The following is a 20,440-nucleotide window of genomic DNA, read 5'->3' as shown; positions in this document are numbered from 1 at the left end:
CCTGGAAAAGGACATACCTACTGTCTGCGTTCTGGAGTCTCTTTTGTCCTCCATAAATAAGTGTGCTGTAATAGCTGGGGGTTCTGAGAGGCGTTCTGCTAATTCACTACATAAGGGATTAAATATATGCTTTTTATTTTTCTGTCTCAGAAAAGAAGCCCCACACTCTTCCCTGAGGTCTTTGTTCTGTGCTTTCAGATCGGCAGCCGGAGTAGCGTGTACTCCCCGGAGAGCAGTGTGAGGAAGACGGGCTCGTACATTTATGAGGAGTTCATGCCTACAGATGGCACTGACGTAAAGGTAAGGAAAAGCCTGGAGTGGCTCCTTCCTTCTCTAGACCTGGGTGGCTGAAGGGTGGGCAGTCCTGCGTAGTTCTGCTTAGATTCTGGAGCGTCTGTTTAAGCCGAGAGGTGCTGACTGTGCAGCTTGGGTCCCAAAGCGGGGAGCAGGTGTTCTCTAGGTCATGACAGGAGGAACGCCTGAGACCATCCCATCTTCTTCTCTGTGTCTGCAGTGCAAATACCTTCTGGAAGCTGTAGTTAGTCGTGGTGGTTATGTCAGGTGTAACTATTTCTCTTCCCAGGTGTACACTGTTGGGCCGGACTATGCCCATGCAGAGGCTCGCAAATCCCCTGCTTTGGATGGGAAGGTTGAACGGGACAGCGAAGGGAAAGAAATCCGTTACCCAGTCATGCTGACTGCCATGGAGAAGCTGGTTGCCCGGAAAGTCTGTGTAGCCTTTAAGGTCTGTGTTTTCTCTCCTATGCAAGCAGGATACTCCACGAATGTCTGATTCGAATCTCAGTCAGTGTTAAGACTTGAGCTCCGTTCCCCCGATGTCTCTGGTGTGGCAGTCTTCCATGCCTGATGCCAGTTGCCCTCTCTGGGGGCTGGGTGCAGCTGGTCCTGCTGGCCATGAAGCTTGGTCTTTTCTTCTGTTTTTCTTTTTTTTTTGTTCTATTTTTGAATTGGCTTTGGTGCACATTTGTGTTCTATTTTACAAGTCGGTAGAGTGTGTGAGTCTAGGTATGGTTATGTGACGTGTTCAGCAATATCAACAGAAGCAGCACTTGGCTACGTGTTCCTGCCCCTGCTGCCATCTGCAGCCTGTGCTGTGCCGATACGGCTGTGGGCTTGTTCTGCCTTATGGCCTCTTCCACATAGTGGTGGATGGCTTTGCCTGCACCACTTATTGTCTGTACTTGTCAGTCTGGTTCAAAACAGTTGATTTAGAGGCAAGAAAGAGCAGGAGAGCCAGGAGCTGCTCTGTCTTAAGCCTTTAGAGCTCTGGGGGGTAGAGGGGTGGCCCTGATGGCTGAATCGGGGGCTCGTGAGTTGGTCCTTTGATACAGTGGTGAGGGTGTAAAGATTCCTCTAAAGGGCCGGTTACTGTTGGCTAGTGGCTGTATTTTCACACTTCATGGAGTGGAGGATGGCCGCAGCGCCAGCAGAGCGGAGCTGGGCAGCGTGTGCTGCGTGCCCCGCGGGGCTGGGCAGTTGCCGCTCCCTTGCTGTGCTCCCTCGCAGCACGCCCGAGTCCCGTGTCCTCTGCTTCCTCCTGCAGCAAACAGTGTGCGGGTTTGACCTCCTGCGGGCAAACGGACACTCTTTCGTGTGCGATGTGAATGGCTTCAGTTTTGTGAAGAACTCTATGAAGTATTATGATGACTGTGCCAAAATCCTCGGGTATGTAAAATTCAAGTTTTGACAGCGAGTAAGGGAACTCATAGCAAAGTAAAATGAATGCAGAGTCCTGATCAGTACGTCGGAGAAGTCTGCAGGTGGTTCATATCGGGACAGTTGTTCAGCAGGTGAAAGCTTGCTCCGGGAGGAATGGGTTAATTGTTTTTATCCCCTGGATTTCCTGCCTGCGTTGGCATTAGCTGTCTCTGTCTACAGCTAGATGTGTCTTACAGGACTTTTCGTTGGGTGCTAAGCCCAGCTGCAGTATTGGTGATGTGAGGGAAACTGATGTCTCTCTGGGGTGCTCTAACTAGGCCATGGTGTGATAGGTGTCTCTGCGAGGAAGGTGAGGAGAAATTCTGTGACTCTCTTCAAGTGTTTCAGCTGGACCAGTAAGGAGGAGGTGGAGAACCAAGGGAATCCTTAGTTTGAGGAAGAGGAGGCTGAGGGGAGACCTCATCGCTCTCTACAACGTCTTGAAAGGCCATTGTAGAGAGGTTGGTGCTGGTCACTTCTCACTGGTAATTAGCGACAGAACAAGAGGGAATGGGTTCAAGCTGCAACAGGGTAGGTTTAGCCTGGACATTAGGAAAAAATTCTTCACAGAAAGAGTGGTCAGACACTGGAATAGGCTGCCCAGGGAGGTGGTGGAGTCACCATCCCTGGATGTGTTTAAGACTCGTTTAGATGTGGTGTTAGGGGATATGGTGTAAGGGAGAACTTTGTAGAGTGGAGTTGATGGTTGGACTCGATGATCCCAAGGGTCTTTTCCAACCTAAATGATTCTATGATTCTACGAATCAAATTTCTTGTGAGTTGTGTATTCTAATTTCTTCCAGAAATATAATCATGCGGGAATTGGCTCCCCAGTTTCACATTCCCTGGTCCATCCCAACAGAGGCAGAAGACATTCCCATTGTCCCCACAACTTCAGGCACCATGTGAGTACCTGCCATCTTCTCAAAGAATGACGGTGATGGCTACGTGAGGGACAAGGTGCAAACCCCCTCCGAGGGACTGACATCACCCAGCAGCATGGCGTTCTCCACCTGCTGTGTTGGTTGCAACCCTGAAATGCCTGTGGACAGGCTTAGCCACGCACATGGAAGGGGTGATAGATGGTAAATTAGTCGTAGGTTTGATGAATGCAGACGAGCAGTTGTTGCAGGTATGACAGAAACTTCTCATATGGCTTTCAGAAGGCCCACATTCTTGACCAGCACAGGAAACAGATTGGGGCATCGCTGTAGCTGGTGCTCTGTTCAGTAGGCTGCTACTCGGAGAAAATGTGTGTTGAGCTGCCAGTGAAATAGGTGGAAAACAAATAGCTGAAGTATTCACGTTACCTGTACACTTGGCAGACCCTCATTTGATGCTATTGGCTTTACTAGTTTTCCACCACATAAGGCTAAAAGACCAAAGGCAAAAGTTTCTTTGTGATCCTCAGCACACTTGTATGAAGTGAATAAAGTAGGTTCTCCAGAAAAGGTAGACCGAGAGTATGTATTCATTCTTCCTTTACTGTGTGATCCTTTGGAAAAAGTTGGCACACACAAACCCTGCACAGCTCGGAGGACTGCGGGCTGCAATGACACCTTGTGACAGTGAGACTGATAGAATCCATCCCTGTTTCTCTGGGATCCTATAAGAAATAGTGGGATATTGTAGTATCTGAAAAAGCAAACTCATGTAGCCCTTCTGAAATTAGCCAGCCTAACTGCTGATTCCTGCAGGTGGCTCATTGCTATGGGATCTTTCTATGTACAGCTTTATTGGTTGCTCAAAGACAGGACTCCACCTGCATAACCATTTTTCTGAATCAAGTTGTTTTTTTCTTGGGTCTTTTTAAGTGGTCCTGTGAACATTACACAAGTTTGGCATGAAAACAAGCTTGGCACAATTCATGATTGTGTTTCTGTGGTTTCTGTAACATCCAGCCTGGTCCTTTCTGCTGCAGATGTGGTTCTTCCTGTCATATCGTGGTGCTGTGGTGCTTTTCCCTGATAGGAAACCAGATGACCTGGTAGCGTCTGCAGTACTTTGGCTGCTTTTACAGCCTTGGCACTTGTGCCTAGTTTAGTCTGGGAGAAGTTCTGCCAGTGATGAGGAAAGCAGCTGTCAAAAGGAAGGAACTGAATGAACGGGAAGGTACTTTCTGGTGTCAGTTCTGGAGCATAGGGACACATTTGTCAGGTGTATCTTGTGTTTCCCCAGGATGGAGCTTCGTTGTGTTATTGCAGTCATCCGGCATGGAGACCGCACCCCAAAGCAGAAGATGAAGATGGAAGTTAAACATCCCCGGTAAGAGTCAAGGCAAGAAGACGCTGTGCCGCCGGGAAGTGAGGAGGGCGAGCAGAAGGGCTGAGTGCACAGGAGGCAGTGCTTTTTCCTGGCTTCATTCAGGCAAATACTTTCTGCCCAATTGAGGGAGTCCCCTTTCCCCATAAGGATCCTGGCACCTTCTGTGTGAAGTCTGGAAGGAAGAGTGAAGGTTTGCTAGGTGCTGCAAAGGGAAGTGCCCCCTAGATGGGAAGCGAGTGACTGCTTCCTTTTCATACCGCAGCTGGAAACACTTGTTTTCAGCATTTCTGAAGCACAGGAAGGGACCAGTGGGCCTGCTGGTTCTCCCTGAAGAACAGAGTGTGAATGCATATGTAGGGATGAGAGTCCTTGTAGCATTGAAACAGCAGAAAATGGATCAGAGTTCTTTGTTGTCTGTTCAGGTTCTTTGAATTATTTGAGAAATATGATGGCTACAAGACAGGGAAGTTGAAGCTGAAGAAACCAGAACAGCTACAGGTGAGGGGAGTCCTCTCTGGGGTTACTGTGTGGGACATGCAGGTAATACGCATCGCAGAGCGATACAGTTCTTTGGAAGGGTGGAAACCCTCAAAAGGGCAACAGTCTGTCGCACAAACACTCCCTTTCCCATCCCCCACCCCGTGCGCACTCAGCTGGGTGATGGTATGAGAGCAGAATGGAAACTGTTCCTGGCTGATGCGGACTGTAGGTTGGGGGTGACCTGATGCAGCTTGTCCATCTGCTGTGGTTGCCTCTGGTGGAAGATGGGTCCAGGCTTGGGAGTGGGGCAGTCAGAGGCACCTGCTTGGTTCTGAACAGGGCTGGAGCACAGGGTGGGGATGTGAAAGTTTGTCCTGCCTGAGCTGTGTCTAATGAAATGACGTGTTTCTGACGAGTGTCTGGGTGAATGTGGTGCTGGGTGAAGCCATCTGGAGGCCTTGCAAGAGTATGGTGGTGAGTCTGAGGCAGACTTGCTGGATGCTTCTCCAACAGGAGGTGCTGGACATTGCGCGGCAGCTTGTGGTGGACCTGGGAACCCACAGCGATTGCGAGATTGAGGAGAGGAAATCCAAACTGGAACAGCTGAAGAGTGTCTTGGAGATGTAAGGGTTCATGTCTCGGGGCACTGTGAGTTTGTCGGCGTCGTGGGTCAGCATGCGATGTAGAAACAAGCTGTGCTGCCGATGTCCTGGACAGCTGGCTCCCCAGAGGTCGGATTCTCCTCCATCCCCCGTTAGCAGCTGTACCTGAAAGGTGCCATGCGCTTAACATTTTTTCATTGGCATCAAAACCACTGCTGACTGTTGTTCCAAGTTGTCGTGGTTTAACCCCACCCGGCAGCTGGGACCACACAGCTGCTGAGTCACCCCTCTTCCCCAGAAGGATGGGGAGAAGAGGGAGAAAAGGAGGATAAAGAGAAAGGGAAAAACCTCATGGGTTGAGATAAAGGCAGTTTAATAGAACAATAACAGAAAAGGGAAAAATAATAATAATAACGACATAAGTCACTCCCACCACTCAGTGAATTGGCACCGTCCCGAGCAGCATTCACGAGTTCCTGGCCCCCCGGCCAACCCTTGTTTATGTACTGAGCAGGTGCCTACAGTATGGAATATTCCATTGCCATTCCATTGCTGTCTAGGCTCCTTCTCAGCTTCTACACAAAGCGGAAAAAGTCCTTGAAAAATATAAACAATAGCTGGCAATAACTAAACCCATATGCATTATTGACATTCCTTTGGTACCAAATCTGAAACACAGCAACCACTAGAAAGGAAATTAACTCTGTCCCAGCTGAAACCAGGACACAAGTGTGTCTGATTTTTGGCTTAACAACTTGAGACAAAACTGAGCTCCCTTTGCTGCGGGAGGGGAACTGGACTCCTGTAGGGACCATGTTGATATGATTTTGATAAATTCGGAACAAATCTTGTTTTAAATAAGGTTGTCCTGGTGCCAAAAGTTGAACAAAAAGGAACTTGGAAAACATGAAAAGATGTTTGTGTCCTCTTAGGTTTCGTACAGCTGAAATAAAAGGCCATATGGTGGTGTTGGCATTTATAAACAAAAGAAGGGTTTCTCTCAGAACCCCAGCTCGCTGTGGCATACGCAGGCAGTGTCTGTGTTGGAGCCGTGTCTGTGGAGCACCGAGATGAATTTTTGCTATGATTCCTTCCCTTGCTCTTTCTGCCCATTATAGATGCGGTTATCCTCAGAGCGGCTGGCAGATTGTTTTTCTGTGATCTCATTAATTCACTTGTTAAAGATGTAGATAGACATTAACTAAGGCTGATTAAAGCCTCACTGGGATATGAGAGCACAGAGTGCTGTCAGCTGAAAAGCAGGCAAGTAAATGGGTCTTTGAATTTCATTTGGGGCAGTTGTTTGACTTTATCTGGGGGTGCGTACTGGGTCACAGGTAGATGGCAAAAATGTTCGTGTTCTGTGGCAATCGTGTTACAGCAGAAAGTCTCTTGCCTGTGCTGTATTTTTGCTGTGTGCTGCCTAGGGACCTCTGGGCGAAGGCTGAGTGGAGTTGATTTGTTTAAATTTGTTTCCTCCCTCTCTTTGTGACAGGTATGGACATTTTTCTGGCATTAACCGTAAGGTTCAGTTGACCTACCTGCCTCATGGACATCCAAAAGCTGCAAGTGAAGATGAAGGTAAAGAAACCTGATGTTACTGCCATGATCTTCAAGCCTGGTGTTCAAGAGCACGTGCAGCTATCCCACCTATATAGGCCTCTGGACATACAAGAAAAATTAGCGACCCGTGTCTTTATCTTTGCTCACATCGTGTGAAGGGTTGGAGCGATGCCTAATGCACTGTACTAATGTACCCCAGATGGTGCCACAGGGCTTATGCTTCCAATTTCATGAATGTCAGCCTATACCTTCTAAAAGTAGTGACTGTTAATTTCGTACTTGCTGGTTTGGTTCCTGGGGATTTTGGGTCAGGCTTGTGTTGAGAAAGCTTTGCAAGGTGCTGATGACAACCTCTTCTTCCTCCCCTCCTCTCCCCCTGCAAGCTCAGCTTTGAGATCTGATGTAGTCAGTACCTGTTTGTCTCCTAGAAGCTCGCCGAGAATCTTCCCCATCCCTTCTCCTGGTGCTTAAATGGGGTGGAGAGCTGACACCAGCAGGCAGAGTCCAGGCAGAAGAGCTGGGGCGAGCCTTTCGCTGTATGTACCCTGGGGGCCAAGGTAAGCTTTGTCCGCCTGTCTCCGGTCCTGTCCTCTGACTGTGCCAGCCTGCCCAGCCCCAGTGACTAATCACCGGCGCGAGGGATGCGCAGACTCCGTGGGCTGAATGCAGCCTGTGTGACTCAGGTCGTTGCTGGTTTTGTTGAGTTGACCTGGTAAGGATAAATAATTCAAGTGGGTTTTGCCCCCAGAGATCCATCCCTAGGCTGGCTAGAGATGTCTGCTGCAGTGGTTAAACTTGAGTATGTTGTACTCAACAGCATTCTTTCAACTGACATGCCAGTATTCAAATATGAGAAGCCGTTCTAATAAGGTACATTCTGATGCAGCAAATATGATTCAGAATTTATGTATGATTAACAACGAATTTAGGTCAGGTGCAGAGAACAGAGGAAATCTGTCTTGGAACACAGATAATTCTGCCTTGAGACAGGAGAATAGGAAGGTAATTTCTCCATATTTTCTCCACCGTAATTCTGTGACTCTGAAAAGCATTCAGTACCCACTCAGATCAACAAGATCCCAAAGGGCAAAAAAAAGGCTGAGATTGCCTTTTTCATCCAAGTAAAGAGTCAGAGGTAATACACTGCTACTGTATCGATCCGATGAGAGCAGTATTGGATGTTCCTTATCTTTGACTTGTATGTTTAATTAATTCAATTTAATTAATTAAATTTCAAATTAATTAAGCTAATTTAAATTGAATGGGAGAAGATTTCCTTTTGGAATAAGGAAGAGTTACCCTTGGTGGAAGAGGATGGGGTGAGGGAATACTTAGGCAAACTGGTGCCTGGTGGGACGCGCCCACAAGTGCCGAGGGAGCTGGCAGATGTCACTGCGAGGCCACTCTAGATTATTTTTGGAAGATTGTGGGGACTGGGGGAGGTGCCTGAGATCTGGAGGAGAGGAAATGTCGCTCCTACCTTCAAAAACGACAAGAAGGAGGATCCAGGGGATGGGAGCCTCACCACAGTCCCTGGGAAGCTAATCCTGGAAACCATTTCTGGGCACATGAAGGACAGGAAGGTGATTGGGAGTGGTCTAGCATGGATTCGCAAAGGGAAGTCAAGCTTAACCAACCTGTTAAGCTTCTACAGTGAAGTGTCTGTCCTCGCCTTAGAAGGGCGTTTCCGTGAGCTGTGAGCTCAGAGCTGGGAATAGTTTTCCTGTCTTCGCCTGCAATGTGACTGACTACTGCTCAAAATCATCATGGGATTCCAGGCAGCAGCCAATTAGTCACCACTGTGCTGGCTTTGGAGGGCTAGGCTCAAGAGCTGCATGAGTTACTGTCTCCCGTTACTGATCTGACTCCTGTGGCTGACTCAGCCATCGTAAATAAACTGGTGTTTTGTGCCACAAGGTAATCGTAGCTCTACAGGGTATGCTTTGGAAGCCGGGTGCCTCCCTGCTGAATAGCTCTGCCTGCCGTTCTGGTGGCAGCCATGCCCGCTCTCCTGCAGGGAACAAGTAGGAGGAGGCATTTTTTGTGTGCGTCTTTATCCTGCAGAGGGGTATTCACACTAGCAGGACGACTACGGACTGTTCAGAAAGGGATGCTGCAGAATTTGGGCAGCATCAGACTTGACTGGTGAATCCTCACTTTTTTTCCTCAAAATGAACTTTTCCAAGTTAAGTGAAGCCTGAATTGGATTTCTAGTCGTGACGTATGGCTAGAACTGTCTATTTTGGAGTAGCCTGAATGTGGGCTATGAAGGTGATTAATTCTCTACGTAACTTTGTTACCGTGATAGAGTTTGTTGTCTAAAGCAGTATATTCAGCTGATAGTTTTGCAGGTGTCAGCGTATTAATTTTGACTTTGCTCTCTGTTTCAGGTGATTACGCTGGTTTCCCTGGATGCGGCTTGCTCAGACTGCACAGCACCTACCGTCATGATCTCAAGATCTACGCCTCGGACGAGGGACGTGTTCAGATGACAGCAGCAGCTTTTGCAAAGGTCCTTCCTCTCTTTTGGGCGTCTGTTAGTCTGCTGCATTAGTCTTGAAATATGCCAGTTCTAAAGGAAAACCTCTGGTGATGAGGAAGGAGCCATTCTAGGAACTTCTCCCTCTCTTGGGAGGACGGTGGTACACTGTGCTAACAGCAAGTGTACGGGGCGGTGCTGGGAATCCAGTGTAGCTGCACATGTTTGTTACCTTTAGTGTCCTGTCCAGGATAGGACTCTGACTGGAGGCAGAGTTGGTTATGGAGTAGTGCTGGTGTTTGATGGTAGGGCACATCAGACCTGTTGCTGAGTATTAATTGCCTGCAGAACGAGAGTTTCTTGGATGACTGCCCAGCCAGAGGGCTGGATTTAAAAGGGGAAAAAAACGTCTCTGGTGCAGTGTGGGGTGGGGGCTGGAGAGAAGACAGGTTCATCTGCAGTTAAAGCTCGAGCTGAGGGGAATCCCGTGGTGACTTCAGCTGTTCTTCAGAGCCTCTGCTGTATCAACATTTTCCAGCAAACTGCGTTGGCTGCTCAACAATTGCCTAGACAAATCTGGGGCTGCTGCAGGCAGAGCTGGGCTTTTGCCTCAAATAGCTCTAGAAGCATACCAGCATCACTGGTGACCGTAGCTGCTGCGGCTGTGAAACTGCTCTTCAAGGACAGTTGAGATTTCAATCCGGTTGACTGATGGCTCACCATGAAACTACCAGAAATGTTTGTTGGTTGGGTTGCACATAACTGAAGTCTTTTTCTGTGTTGCTTTAGGGTCTGCTGGCCCTGGAAGGAGAGCTGACCCCCATCCTGGTGCAAATGGTGAAAAGTGCCAACATGAACGGTCTCCTGGACAGTGACAGTGATTCCCTTAGCAGCTGTCAACACAGGGTGAAGGCACGACTGCATGAAATCATGCAGAAGGATGCCGAGTTCTGTGAAGAGGATTACGAAAAGGTAAAGCACCGAGGTGACTTTATTGCTTCCTGTCTCTGGAAGGAGAATAGCGTTGCTCCAGTGGTTCGACGTGAAGCCTGCTGCTGTGTGAACAGTAGTTTGGTTAGTCTGAGATCAGTTCTGGTCAAAATTACAGGATATAAACAGAACTTAAGAAGGGAAAGGGAAGGGTTTGGGGGGTTAATAGCCCCTGCCCTTCTCCACCGTTCCCTTCAAGAATCGTCATGGTACCCTTTAGAAGTCCCAGTGCATTTTATTCCCATGGGGTGCTAAAAGAAGAGTTCTCGTGGTTTACTGCATGCTGCCCAGAACAGCCCCAGTTGCCGTGGAGAGGGAGTATGCCTTGCCATATTCTAGATCTGTGCTTTGTGCATGTGTGAACAGATCTTTTGGATATAAACCCTTTTGTGCTCCTATCAGTGTCTGATAACTGCAGATAAGGGAGCGTGGGCTGCATCCAGCACAGCAACCAGTAAGAGCACTATAGCTGCTTCTCTGACAAGTCCCCAAAACACTATTTTTCCCGGACTTTGGGATCTGATTACCAGACTGAAATCCATTACCATTAAGGAATATATTTTTCACCTCAAAGAACTACTTAAAACTTCTATGAAGCCCTTCTGCTCAATCAGAGAAGCAAAGTGGGACCAGAGTGGATGTTGTAGGTGGAGGGAGATCTGATCTGAAGGGAGCAGTTGTTTGCTCTTTTTGAGTTCGGTCCTGAGGAAGGTTTTAAAACATGCCTAACTACCCCTAGGAACAGGCCAGCGTACTACACCTAGCTGGGAGCACAACTTGTGTACCTGATCAGAAAGTGGTACAGCTGCAAAAGGCAGACATTTTGTGTTCCCAGTTTGTAAAGATACTAACTGATCTCTACCGGTACCTCCTCTCAGCTAGCACCTACAGGCAGTGCTTCTCTGCTCAACTCCATGACATTTATCCAGAACCCGGTAGAGGTCTGTAACCAGGTGTTCACCCTGATTGAGAACCTCACGTCCCAGATACGAAAACGTCTGGAAGACCCAAAATCTGCAGGTGAGCATCAGGAAAGGGTCTGGCGCAGATTCATTTATTGCTACATCTTCAGAGCTCCCAAACACCACTATGGTTTATGTTTGTCTGTAGTAAAGAAATTCTGAAGTTAAATTCTGTATCTGCTATTGGTGTAGAAGGCTCCTATTCTGCTTTCTGCTACTGTTAGAGAGAGCTGTCATGTAAAGGAAATTATATGTGCATCTTGGGTTCAGAGTGGATGTAAAGAGCAGCAGTATAGCCTGGAGAGGTATGCCTGATTTTTCCAAGCATCTCCTGGGGGGGAGCCCAAGACTATAAACAGCAAGTTTTTCAGTCACAGTTTGCTCATCTCTTAAGAACTTTCCTAATAACAACGCACAGGTTTTAAAAAGGCATTTGTGGGACATTTCACGTGATTTATGGCAGATGTAAGCCAACAGGCAATCAGTCTCACTCTTCTCAAGTATTTCCGAAGTAGTGTATTGCTGCAGGTTAAAACTCTGCAACGGGTCCAGTGGCTTTTCCAGTCTGGGATTCCTGTGGGTGACATGATAGTCGGAGCCCCTCTGTGCTGGGAGAAGTCAGTCACAGCTGTCCCGTGAAATCTGGGCAGAAGCAGTCAGGATGTCAGTGTGGTCTGGTGTTCTCTGCTGTTTAGACCTGCAGCTGTACCACAGTGAGACTTTAGAACTGATGCTGCAACGCTGGAGTAAGCTGGAGCGAGATTTCCGCATGAAGAACGGGCGTTACGACATCAGCAAGATCCCTGATATCTATGACTGCATCAAGTATGACGTACAGCACAACTGTGCACTGAAGCTGGAAGGCACAGCTGAACTCTTCAAACTCTCCAAAGCCCTGGCAGATGTGATCATACCCCAGGTATAGCCTGTCCTGCCTGTGTGACCATGTCTGTGGTGTCACTTTCTGACCCCTTTCCCTGTCTGTTTCCTCTTGATTCTCTTGCACGTTAACTCTCAAGGCAGAGTATTACAGGTATTTCTCAGATATATCTCTTAGTCTTTGTATAAAGCCAAAACCATTTATGACTTAAGATGTGGCAGGGCTTGCTTCCTGGGTGAGGGTTCTGGCAGCGTCAGAATAACGAACAGCTGACGCAGCAGCTTTTCGGTGTTCATCGTAGTGTGTTACAGCACGGCGTCGAGCTGCGTGTGTGCGCTACAGCAACGTCCCGTTCTCCACACGTAAGATTGTACGGGGGAAGAGAGATTTCTGTGGTAAAGTGGAGGCTTGTTCTGGAAAATTTGTTATTCTTGTCAAACGAGAACTTGTTCAATTTACAAAGTTGGCTTGCTTCTCACAAAGTTTTTGCCCATGAACATGGGAGGGGAAAGGAGCGCCACGTGCAATGGATCTCTGTCTTCACCATTGTTCTGTCCTACTTCTGGATAAATGCTTCGTTTGCATGGGACAAGCTTCTACCGGCAAGGTCCAATTGCACGTGTAGAGCAGACGTGGTCTTAAGCTTTTTCACAGTGTTCCTCATGAGATGCAGTTTGGCTGTTTCTAGCGTAGCTCTTAAAGTTTTATCTTTGCAAATAGCGGTCATTGCATTAATACTCATGCCAGGTCAGGGTATAAGTTTGTGTGTCGTGAGAGGAGGTTCCTTGATGGCACCTGTGCCTCTCAGCTGTTGGAAGAATACTGACAGTCATGTCTAGACAGACTGGGATTCTCAGAGGAGTCTCTGTTACCCTTTGCGATACATGGGGAAAAAATAAGAGAAAGGCGCTGAGTGGCATTTCCCTTTCTGTCCTTGCTTAACCGTAGTGCTTGCGGACAGGACCGTTGAAGTCCAGCCTCCTTTCGTGTGAGGATGCGGCAAAGAACCAGGGCTCAAAGGGTATCTATTGTTTTGTTCCTGCAGGAATATGGGATTAATAAGGAGGAAAAACTGGAGATTGCTATTGGCTTTTGTCTTCCTCTGATTAAAAAGATCCAGTTGGACCTACAGAGAACCCATGAAGATGAGTCTGTCAACAAACTACATCCCTTGTAAGGATTGTGCTGCACGCAGCTGCTGGTGGGGAGGGCAGCTTTGGAGCGGTGTGTGGGAGCCATGCCAGAAGAGTGTAGTGGTGTGGAAGGAGGCTCTGAACAAACACTGAAGGACGCACCAAGAGGGAGGCATGTTGGTTCTTCTGGAACTGGCAGGGAAATGGAAAGACATATTGAGACCGTGGAGCAGGAGTATGGTGCCACAGAAGCTTACACCCTTTGTAGTTGGATGGTGGTGCCTTCGTCCCTGTCTCTGCAAGGGGCAAGTGGTGGTATGATGATGCCACCTCTGCCCCACCATGTGTCTCCATTGGGATACCACAAAACTTGCTGCTTCTGTGCCTGATGCTCTCACTGTTTGTTCTGTTCCTGCTGCTCTTTGACGGTTCCTAGTGTGGTGTTATCTTACTCCGTTAAGCATGTGGAAATGCTGCTGTGTGATAGATGACACTTCATTGGCAGGCTGTGAGTAACCCTGGGCTGATTTTGGTTTAGGTACTCAAGAGGAGTTCTGTCACCAGGTCGCCACGTTCGGACGCGGCTCTACTTCACCAGTGAGAGCCACGTGCACTCTCTGCTCAGTATCTTCCGCTATGGGGGGCTCCTGGATGTAAGTGTCCCAGCAATGCTCACAGAGTAAGCCTCCCTGCTTCTTTCCAGCGGCCCTTCCCAAGGTGGAGAGTGTATGTTTGTAGTTGCCCCTCTAGCCAGCTCCCCCAGTGAGGACGTGCCAGCTCCATCTCCGCTGTGTTTGCATGCTGCAGCTTCCTGCCTTCCTGGCATGTAGGAGGATTGTTCTTCCTCAGTCCTGACACTGCCTGCCTTGCTTGTACAGAGGCATGTTTTCTCCAAGGGCTGTCCTGCTGGTTTCAGACGAGCAGAGCGCTGACCTGTGTAGGAGGATAGCAGTGTGAGGCAATGGGGATGAGGGGATTTCTCTCTTCAGGCTTCCTTCAACCCTTTATTCCTTCAACCCGGTATTTGTTATTTAAATAACACGCCCCTTGGCCGTGTTATTTAGTGACTTTCTGTCAATTCTAAGTCAAGAAAGTCAGTTGGCTACGGAGGAAGTGACTGGAGGTTGCAAATGCATAGGGGGTGCTCTCTACCAGAGGGACAGATGACACATTTTTAGGGGACTAACTCATCCAATCCAGCCTTCACTTGGTCCTGAAGGAAATGCCAAGCAGACCCTAAGAAAAGCTCTGCTTTAGACTCCTCGATAGACTCTCTGGTTTATTTTCCCATTTTTGAATATGTTGTTCTGAAATGCCTTGAGAGCAGCGGTGGGAAGCAGCGAGGGCTTCCCCTCTGGCACGGCTCTGTGGCCTTTGCATTCAGCATCGTTTAAAGCAGCTGCACTTGGTCCCTTGTTTAGCACAAGTTCATCCCTTGTGCTTTTTTTTTTGAGGTTTCTGCAAAGTACTCCATTCTGCAGGCCACTGTTTGAGACGGACTGTGTTTGGGAAGGGGCTGTGGGTTATGCGTTTCTCCCATCAGCATGGCACAGGGGCTGGCAGCTGGGTGTGCTCAGGTCTGCACGCGGGTTGTGTGGGTAGCTGCACTGTCCCTCCATGCAGTTGCTCCTCACCGTAAGCACCCTGCCCTCGTTGCAAGGTCATTTCTCCTCATGCAAGTTAAGCAAGGTGTTTTTTTGTCCTGACAATGTTGTTATCTTGTGGAGAGACAAACTCTCTCAGACCCATTTCACTGAATGCTGCAAGGTGTCTGCTGTTGCTTATTCCATGCGACTGTTTATGTGTATGTATCAGGAAAACAAAGACCAGCAGTGGAAGAGAGCCATGGACTATTTGAGTGCTATCTCAGAGCTGAACTACATGACCCAGATTGTTATCATGCTCTACGAGGACAACAACAAGGTGAGGGATATAGCTGTAGGACAGAATCCTTCCTGCCATGATGCAAGGCACAGTCCCGAGAGATGAGTTCAGCTGGGAAGTCTGTAACCTGAGCTCTCTCCGCCTGAGAATAAAGACCGGCAGACCATTAACACAACTGCTAGTTTTCATGTTTAAGTGGGAGGCTTAATGCTTGTTACATGTAAGCGGAATGCCACCCTGAGCAGTAACACCAAACTTAAGTAATCAATACTATCTATTTTAAAGCATTTCCTAACACAAAATAATTTGCTGTTTCTTAATATTAACTATGAATGAATGGTAGGGGAAAAAAAAAAGGAAAAAAAAAACCCAAATTATATTTGGCAGTTTTTTCCAAATATTTCTGGAAAAAAACCAGAAATTCCACGTTCATAAACTTTTTCTATTTTAAAAATCCACTGATACAGTTAGGGAAGTATATACTGATATCTTCAGGAAGTAAGGAGAATCATTTAAACAACAGCTGGAATGTGGAAGCCGGAGGTGGTGACCAGGAGTAGGTTTGGCCCCGAGCTGCAGGTACCGGGCCCCAGGCTGTGACGGGTTCTGTGCCGCGGGAGGTGGTGGGTGAGGGGAGCAGTCCCCTTCCTCCGGACACTGCAGAGTTAGAATCTTGTATTCACGGAGCTGATGTGGGCTTCTAATGGTACAAGTGAAATATTTCCTGGTGCTGTTTGTCCAAAAAAGAGAAAAGTCTGAATACCGGTGCAAATCTGTTAGTAAGTAGAGATGGTGAAACTTTTGGGTTTACAGCATTAGTGCCAGATAAAGAAAAAGCTCTGACTTCCTTTAAAAAAATAATCTATACGTTAGAGACAGTTACTTAAGTCTTGGAACAACCTGACTAAAGGTCCAGGAGGGAGTCGGTCTCTCCCTGCCCCGGTGTGTGCTGGTTTTGCCACAGGAGTGGATCGGAAGGGGCTGTGGTTTAGGTTTGTGTACATATATATAAACATGTAGCCCGTTCTGTTTTGCTCTTCTGGTGGCTGTTGTCACAAAATAACAACAATCTGAATGCCTCAGCTTTGTGCTAATAAGGGCTGTCCTTTTGGATGAAACGAACCTAGAGCCATGATGTTTGTGGTTTCTTGTTGCTTCAGCTTTCCTTCCAAAAGGATGCGCTTGGGATGTGTGCTGCACGGGCATGGCAGGCTGGCCCAGGTCCGGACTGTGGCCTGTGCTGACGGTGGGACTGATTCTTATTTATTTACTTATTCCCCGTGCCTCATGTTCGCAGGACCCGTCTTCAGAAGAGCGTTTCCACGTGGAGCTGCATTTCAGCCCTGGCGTGAAAGGCTGTGAGGAGGACAGAAACGTGCCCACGGGGTTCGGCTTTCGCCCTGCCTCGTCAGAGGTGAGCGCGCTGCCTGGCGCCGGCTGCCCTGCCAGGGGATCGGCCATCACCGGCCCTTGGGCACCACGCCGCTCTGCCGGGCACTGCCGACGGCCCCTCTCCAGCAGCACCGTCACCCCTGGCCTTTCCCTCCTGCCCGCGGGCGGTTAGCGGGTTGCCTTCCCCAACTGCCAGGGTTTGTCAGGGCAGGCATGGGGAACGCTGGCGTCCTCCTGAGCTCCGCGGAGCCGGGAGGCCCAGGGCTGGAGTCAGTGCCTGGGCAGCGCTCGCGAAGGCCGGGTACCTGCAGGTGTCGATGTTTCCTTACTGCAGAATGAGGACAAGAAAGCCGATCAAGGCAGCATGGAGGACCTCTCCAAAGAGAAGAGCATTGATGAGCCAGACCGCGCACAGCAAAGGTCTCCGCAGCCTTCTGAGCCCGTCAGCCTTCAGCGCAGATCTCCGCTGATCAGGAACAGGAAGACAGGGTCCATGGAGGTAACAGTGCCATGGGCGCCCTCGATTGTTCTAATGGAGGTCTTTTGCTTGGTTTTGTTTTCCTGGCATTCCTTTTAACGTGCCAGAGTTTGAGTTGATTCTGGGAAAGGATCTGCAGAGGTTAGAGGGATTTTTTGGAAGGCAGACTTCCCAAACTCCTCACTGGCAAAGGACAGGGGGAGCCCAGGTCAGAGGAACTGATGAGGAAGAGCAAGTGAGGAAATGCTTGAGAAACACAAGAAGCATTCGGATCACGTGCTCTGTAGAGGCATCAGTGTAACAAGCTACGAGATTGCATGCAACCTCTTCTCCTAGCCAGAGACATCTTTGCCTTCCCTTAGACTCCAGCCTTTGCCTCTCGCAGGTCATCTCCATGTTTCTCATTCCTGTCTCCCATCTGAGATATCACACAAGGCGGGGGTCCCTGCTAAGCCGTGGGTTTATTAGAGGGTGTTTAAACTGTCAGGGTTTAGAAGTGTCCCATTCACTGATCTGCTAAAGTAACAAAGATCGATTTTACTGTTCGTACTTCTCTCCTTCAGGGCCAACATGTGTCATAAGGCTAGCTTCACAGTCGGCAGGTGGCTGGCACCTTCAAAGTGCTCCAGAATTGCCCCTCCTTTTGGAGAGCTTTTGCAGACATTTTTGCTATCTGTTTTCTGAACCAGTGGAAGCAGAGAGTTAGGGCTTGAGGTATTTGTTAGCTGGCTTACATCTTTGTGTCACTCATGATGTAATCTTTGCATGCAGCACTCAGGGGCTCTTTGTAACAGGCACGTACTAAGCTGAAGGGGATATGCTTTCCTGCTGCTAAAGAAGGAAGTTTATGTCCCAGTTATCTCAGCAAGACTCTCGGGAGACAAGGAGCTCAGTACCTGATCTCCGTTCATCTCCACTGTTCCACAACCCAACAGGAACTTGAAATGAAAATTGAGCGTGCACTGTCACAATTTTAGCATATGAGTACTTTATGCGTCTTGAAAAATGTGATTTTTTTTTTAAGGAAGAGACCGGCTTTTCTTTACCTTCAATTGATGTATAAAGGCTTTTGAGACCAGTGGGTAACTTAGAGCACGGCACTGATTGTACTGTCTGTCTTTGCAGGTGCTATCTGAATCTTCTTCCAAATCAGGAGGTTATCGCCTCTTCAGCACTTATTCCAGGCAGTCTTCTGAGATGAAGCAAAGTGGCTTAGGTACTGTACGTGACCCGTAACCAGCCTGCTCACCTGTGCCGCTCTGTTTCTGTGGGCATCTGTCTGTCTCTCCACATACACATCTGGCTTAAGTTCCTTGTATGTCTCTCTGTGTGTATTACGTCTTCTTTTAGTGTTATTGTTTAGACCACTGTAGAGACTATCTTACTGTATTTCCTTTTGTGTATGATCTTCTCCTTCAGCTTCTAGCTACAGAAGATGCACTTTTCATCCTTTATAGTATGGGAGCAGCAGAGCAAGCTGCGTACTTGCGGGCTGGCCTTCTGGTTCCATGTTGCTGTCATTTGTTATACCGTTTCTGAACTTAGTAGGAAGAGATGATTTTAGGTGAGAAATAGCGTGCTTTCTGTTCTGCAAAACAGTAGTTTACACGCAAAGCTGCTCTTCATGTAGGGCTATTATGTTTCTGCCTTTGTTTCATAAAGATCTCTTGTGTGGAACAGATCTGTCATCTGCAAAGGTGTTTGACAGCTCTCTAATTGAGGAATCCCTGATTAGCCATTCTTTGACTGGTAGCCAGAGGAAGAGAATATTTTTGGACATTTGGGGTTCTCTGCCTGTCCTTGAGAGTAGCATTCCCTGCCGTCCTAACCTGAACTATGTCTTAATAGTTGAAATTGTTCCAGAAATATTTTTGCTAAAGCAAGATCTATTTGGAAACTGAAAAGCTGTCTTTGCTGTCGTGAGGTTAAAAGACAGCTGTGAAACCTAGATCTTGCAGATGACTAATAAGCACCAGGGGGTGAAAATGCCCAAGTTATGCCCACTTTCTTTTTTCTTTTTTTTTTTTAAATAATTTTTGCATTATGTCATGGCCGTAGACTTGCGGCGGTTCTGGCTTACCAGTTCTTTACTCTGTTATGTGGACATCCTGCAGCCAAGAGATTTCTGAAAGGCCTGATCATTTCTTTGTCACTTTTGAATGAGCTGCTTCTTTGGAAGCTAATTCTTACCAAGTAAAGGGAATTTTCTTCAGAGTGGTTAGGAAGTATCCCTGGAGTCTGCCAGCTATGCTCCCAGCCAGTTGGAAAAATCTAAGAAGGAATGGCTGATGCATATTATTTTCATAAAGGTACAATAGCCTTGGCCATAGTGGGTTTTGAATGTGCTTTTTCAGGTAGTGCATCTATTTACATCTGCTTTTAACAGAGTGCCTGCAGGATTAAGTAAGCTGTAATAAACTGCCGTGCTTAGGCTTGAAGAAGCCTGTGGTTATTCTGTGAAGCCCTGTGAATCAATGTGAGAATTTCTGAGATGGCACACAGTCAAGGAAGTGCATCTGCTTGGAAAATTACTGAGTACGTCAAACGCCACATGCAAACTGTCTTTACTGTTTGGATGTCTGAGTACCAGAAGGCACGTGCTCTGGACAGCAGATATTGAGAGCCTGTTTACTACAGCCTTTTCCAGGTTTCTGAGGAATGTCTGTTTTGGCAATAGAGAAGACTACTACTCTACTGGACCCTTGTACAGTGCTGCTTTTCCTTCACAACAAAATTTGAAATGTGATCCCAGCAGGTTTAATTTGAGGTTCTTGCCTGACTTGCCTTGCGGGGAAGCCTGTCCTGGTCACTCTCCCAGCTGTGAAGCTCTGCAGAGACAAAACGTTGAGTGGGAACTGATAGACCTGATCTGTGACAGTAGACCTCTAGCTGCAGACTCAGTCCAGCCGCCATTCTTCTCCATAGAGTCTTGCACCTGCAGGCACAGAAGGGCTGAGCAGGAGCGACCAACAAATTGTGCAACACCAGCTTGCACAATCCTGGGTTATTAGGATGTCTCTGAATTTCTCTTAACCTGAGAACTGTTAAGAAGAATTATGCCTCTTTACCTGTAAAAGTCAAGCTCTTCAAGGAATCTTCCTGATTCCTTTCCTGCTTGTTTTGTAGAAATCTGATTTCTTCCCCCTTTAGGACCTGAAATGTGCTCTCTCTGTGAGATATAACATGGAACTCATGGGAGCTTGAACATTGGCTTTGATACTTGTCTCAGCAGCTGTGCTATGAGGGGGTTCATTCGGATTCTACCTGCTGTTTCTCAGTTTTTGTGAAGTTGAGCTGACCTCCTGTTGCTGGACCGTGTCAGTGGCTGGCTATTGTTGTCTCTGGGAGAACGACTGTTCAGGGGTAACCTCGTATGTCTAGGCATGCAGGAACGGGGAGCAGGATGGAGCTCCTGCAATAACCCTGCTGCCATACCTGTCGGAATTGTGTCTGTACTGTAATTTAAAATATGCCTTGAAATGTCTGTTTGGAAAAGGGGCGGGCTGAGCTTGCTTTGTGTATGCAAAGTGGGCTTTGGGGTGTGCCGTGTTTGTCTGGGCAGGAGCGAGTGCGTTATTGTGGCTTGTCTGCAGTAGTGTGCATGCTTCCAGCC

The 20,440-nt window shown here is 47.9% G+C and overlaps 1 protein-coding gene across 15 annotated transcripts in view; it reads left to right on the top strand.

Moving 5' to 3' along the window:
- The window catches only part of PPIP5K1 (diphosphoinositol pentakisphosphate kinase 1), a 49,690-nt gene that overhangs the window by 9,257 nt on the left and 19,993 nt on the right, over nucleotides 1-20,440 (top strand). For 13 of the 15 annotated variants that reach the window (XM_054214499.1, XM_054214502.1, XM_054214501.1 and 10 more), the window contains exons 8-26: nucleotides 199-300; nucleotides 584-745; nucleotides 1,565-1,686; nucleotides 2,523-2,624; nucleotides 3,898-3,984; nucleotides 4,407-4,482; nucleotides 4,978-5,087; nucleotides 6,562-6,647; nucleotides 7,058-7,186; nucleotides 9,020-9,141; nucleotides 9,898-10,080; nucleotides 10,977-11,118; nucleotides 11,756-11,979; nucleotides 12,986-13,113; nucleotides 13,612-13,726; nucleotides 14,889-14,996; nucleotides 16,255-16,371; nucleotides 16,684-16,848; nucleotides 17,953-18,043. In XM_054214499.1, the coding sequence (XP_054070474.1) occupies nucleotides 199-300; nucleotides 584-745; nucleotides 1,565-1,686; nucleotides 2,523-2,624; nucleotides 3,898-3,984; nucleotides 4,407-4,482; nucleotides 4,978-5,087; nucleotides 6,562-6,647; nucleotides 7,058-7,186; nucleotides 9,020-9,141; nucleotides 9,898-10,080; nucleotides 10,977-11,118; nucleotides 11,756-11,979; nucleotides 12,986-13,113; nucleotides 13,612-13,726; nucleotides 14,889-14,996; nucleotides 16,255-16,371; nucleotides 16,684-16,848; nucleotides 17,953-18,043 (2,371 nt within the window). The remainder of the gene's footprint in view (nucleotides 1-198; nucleotides 301-583; nucleotides 746-1,564; nucleotides 1,687-2,522; nucleotides 2,625-3,897; nucleotides 3,985-4,406; nucleotides 4,483-4,977; nucleotides 5,088-6,561; nucleotides 6,648-7,057; nucleotides 7,187-9,019; nucleotides 9,142-9,897; nucleotides 10,081-10,976; nucleotides 11,119-11,755; nucleotides 11,980-12,985; nucleotides 13,114-13,611; nucleotides 13,727-14,888; nucleotides 14,997-16,254; nucleotides 16,372-16,683; nucleotides 16,849-17,952; nucleotides 18,044-20,440) is intronic. The other 2 variants (XM_054214503.1, XM_054214506.1) reach the window with 2 other exon arrangements.

This window comes from Rissa tridactyla, chromosome 9 (assembly GCF_028500815.1).
Source record: "Rissa tridactyla isolate bRisTri1 chromosome 9, bRisTri1.patW.cur.20221130, whole genome shotgun sequence".
NCBI lineage: Eukaryota > Metazoa > Chordata > Aves > Charadriiformes > Laridae > Rissa > Rissa tridactyla.
The sequence above is the reverse complement of the archived record's forward strand: the minus strand, read 5'-3'. Positions and strand labels throughout refer to the sequence as shown.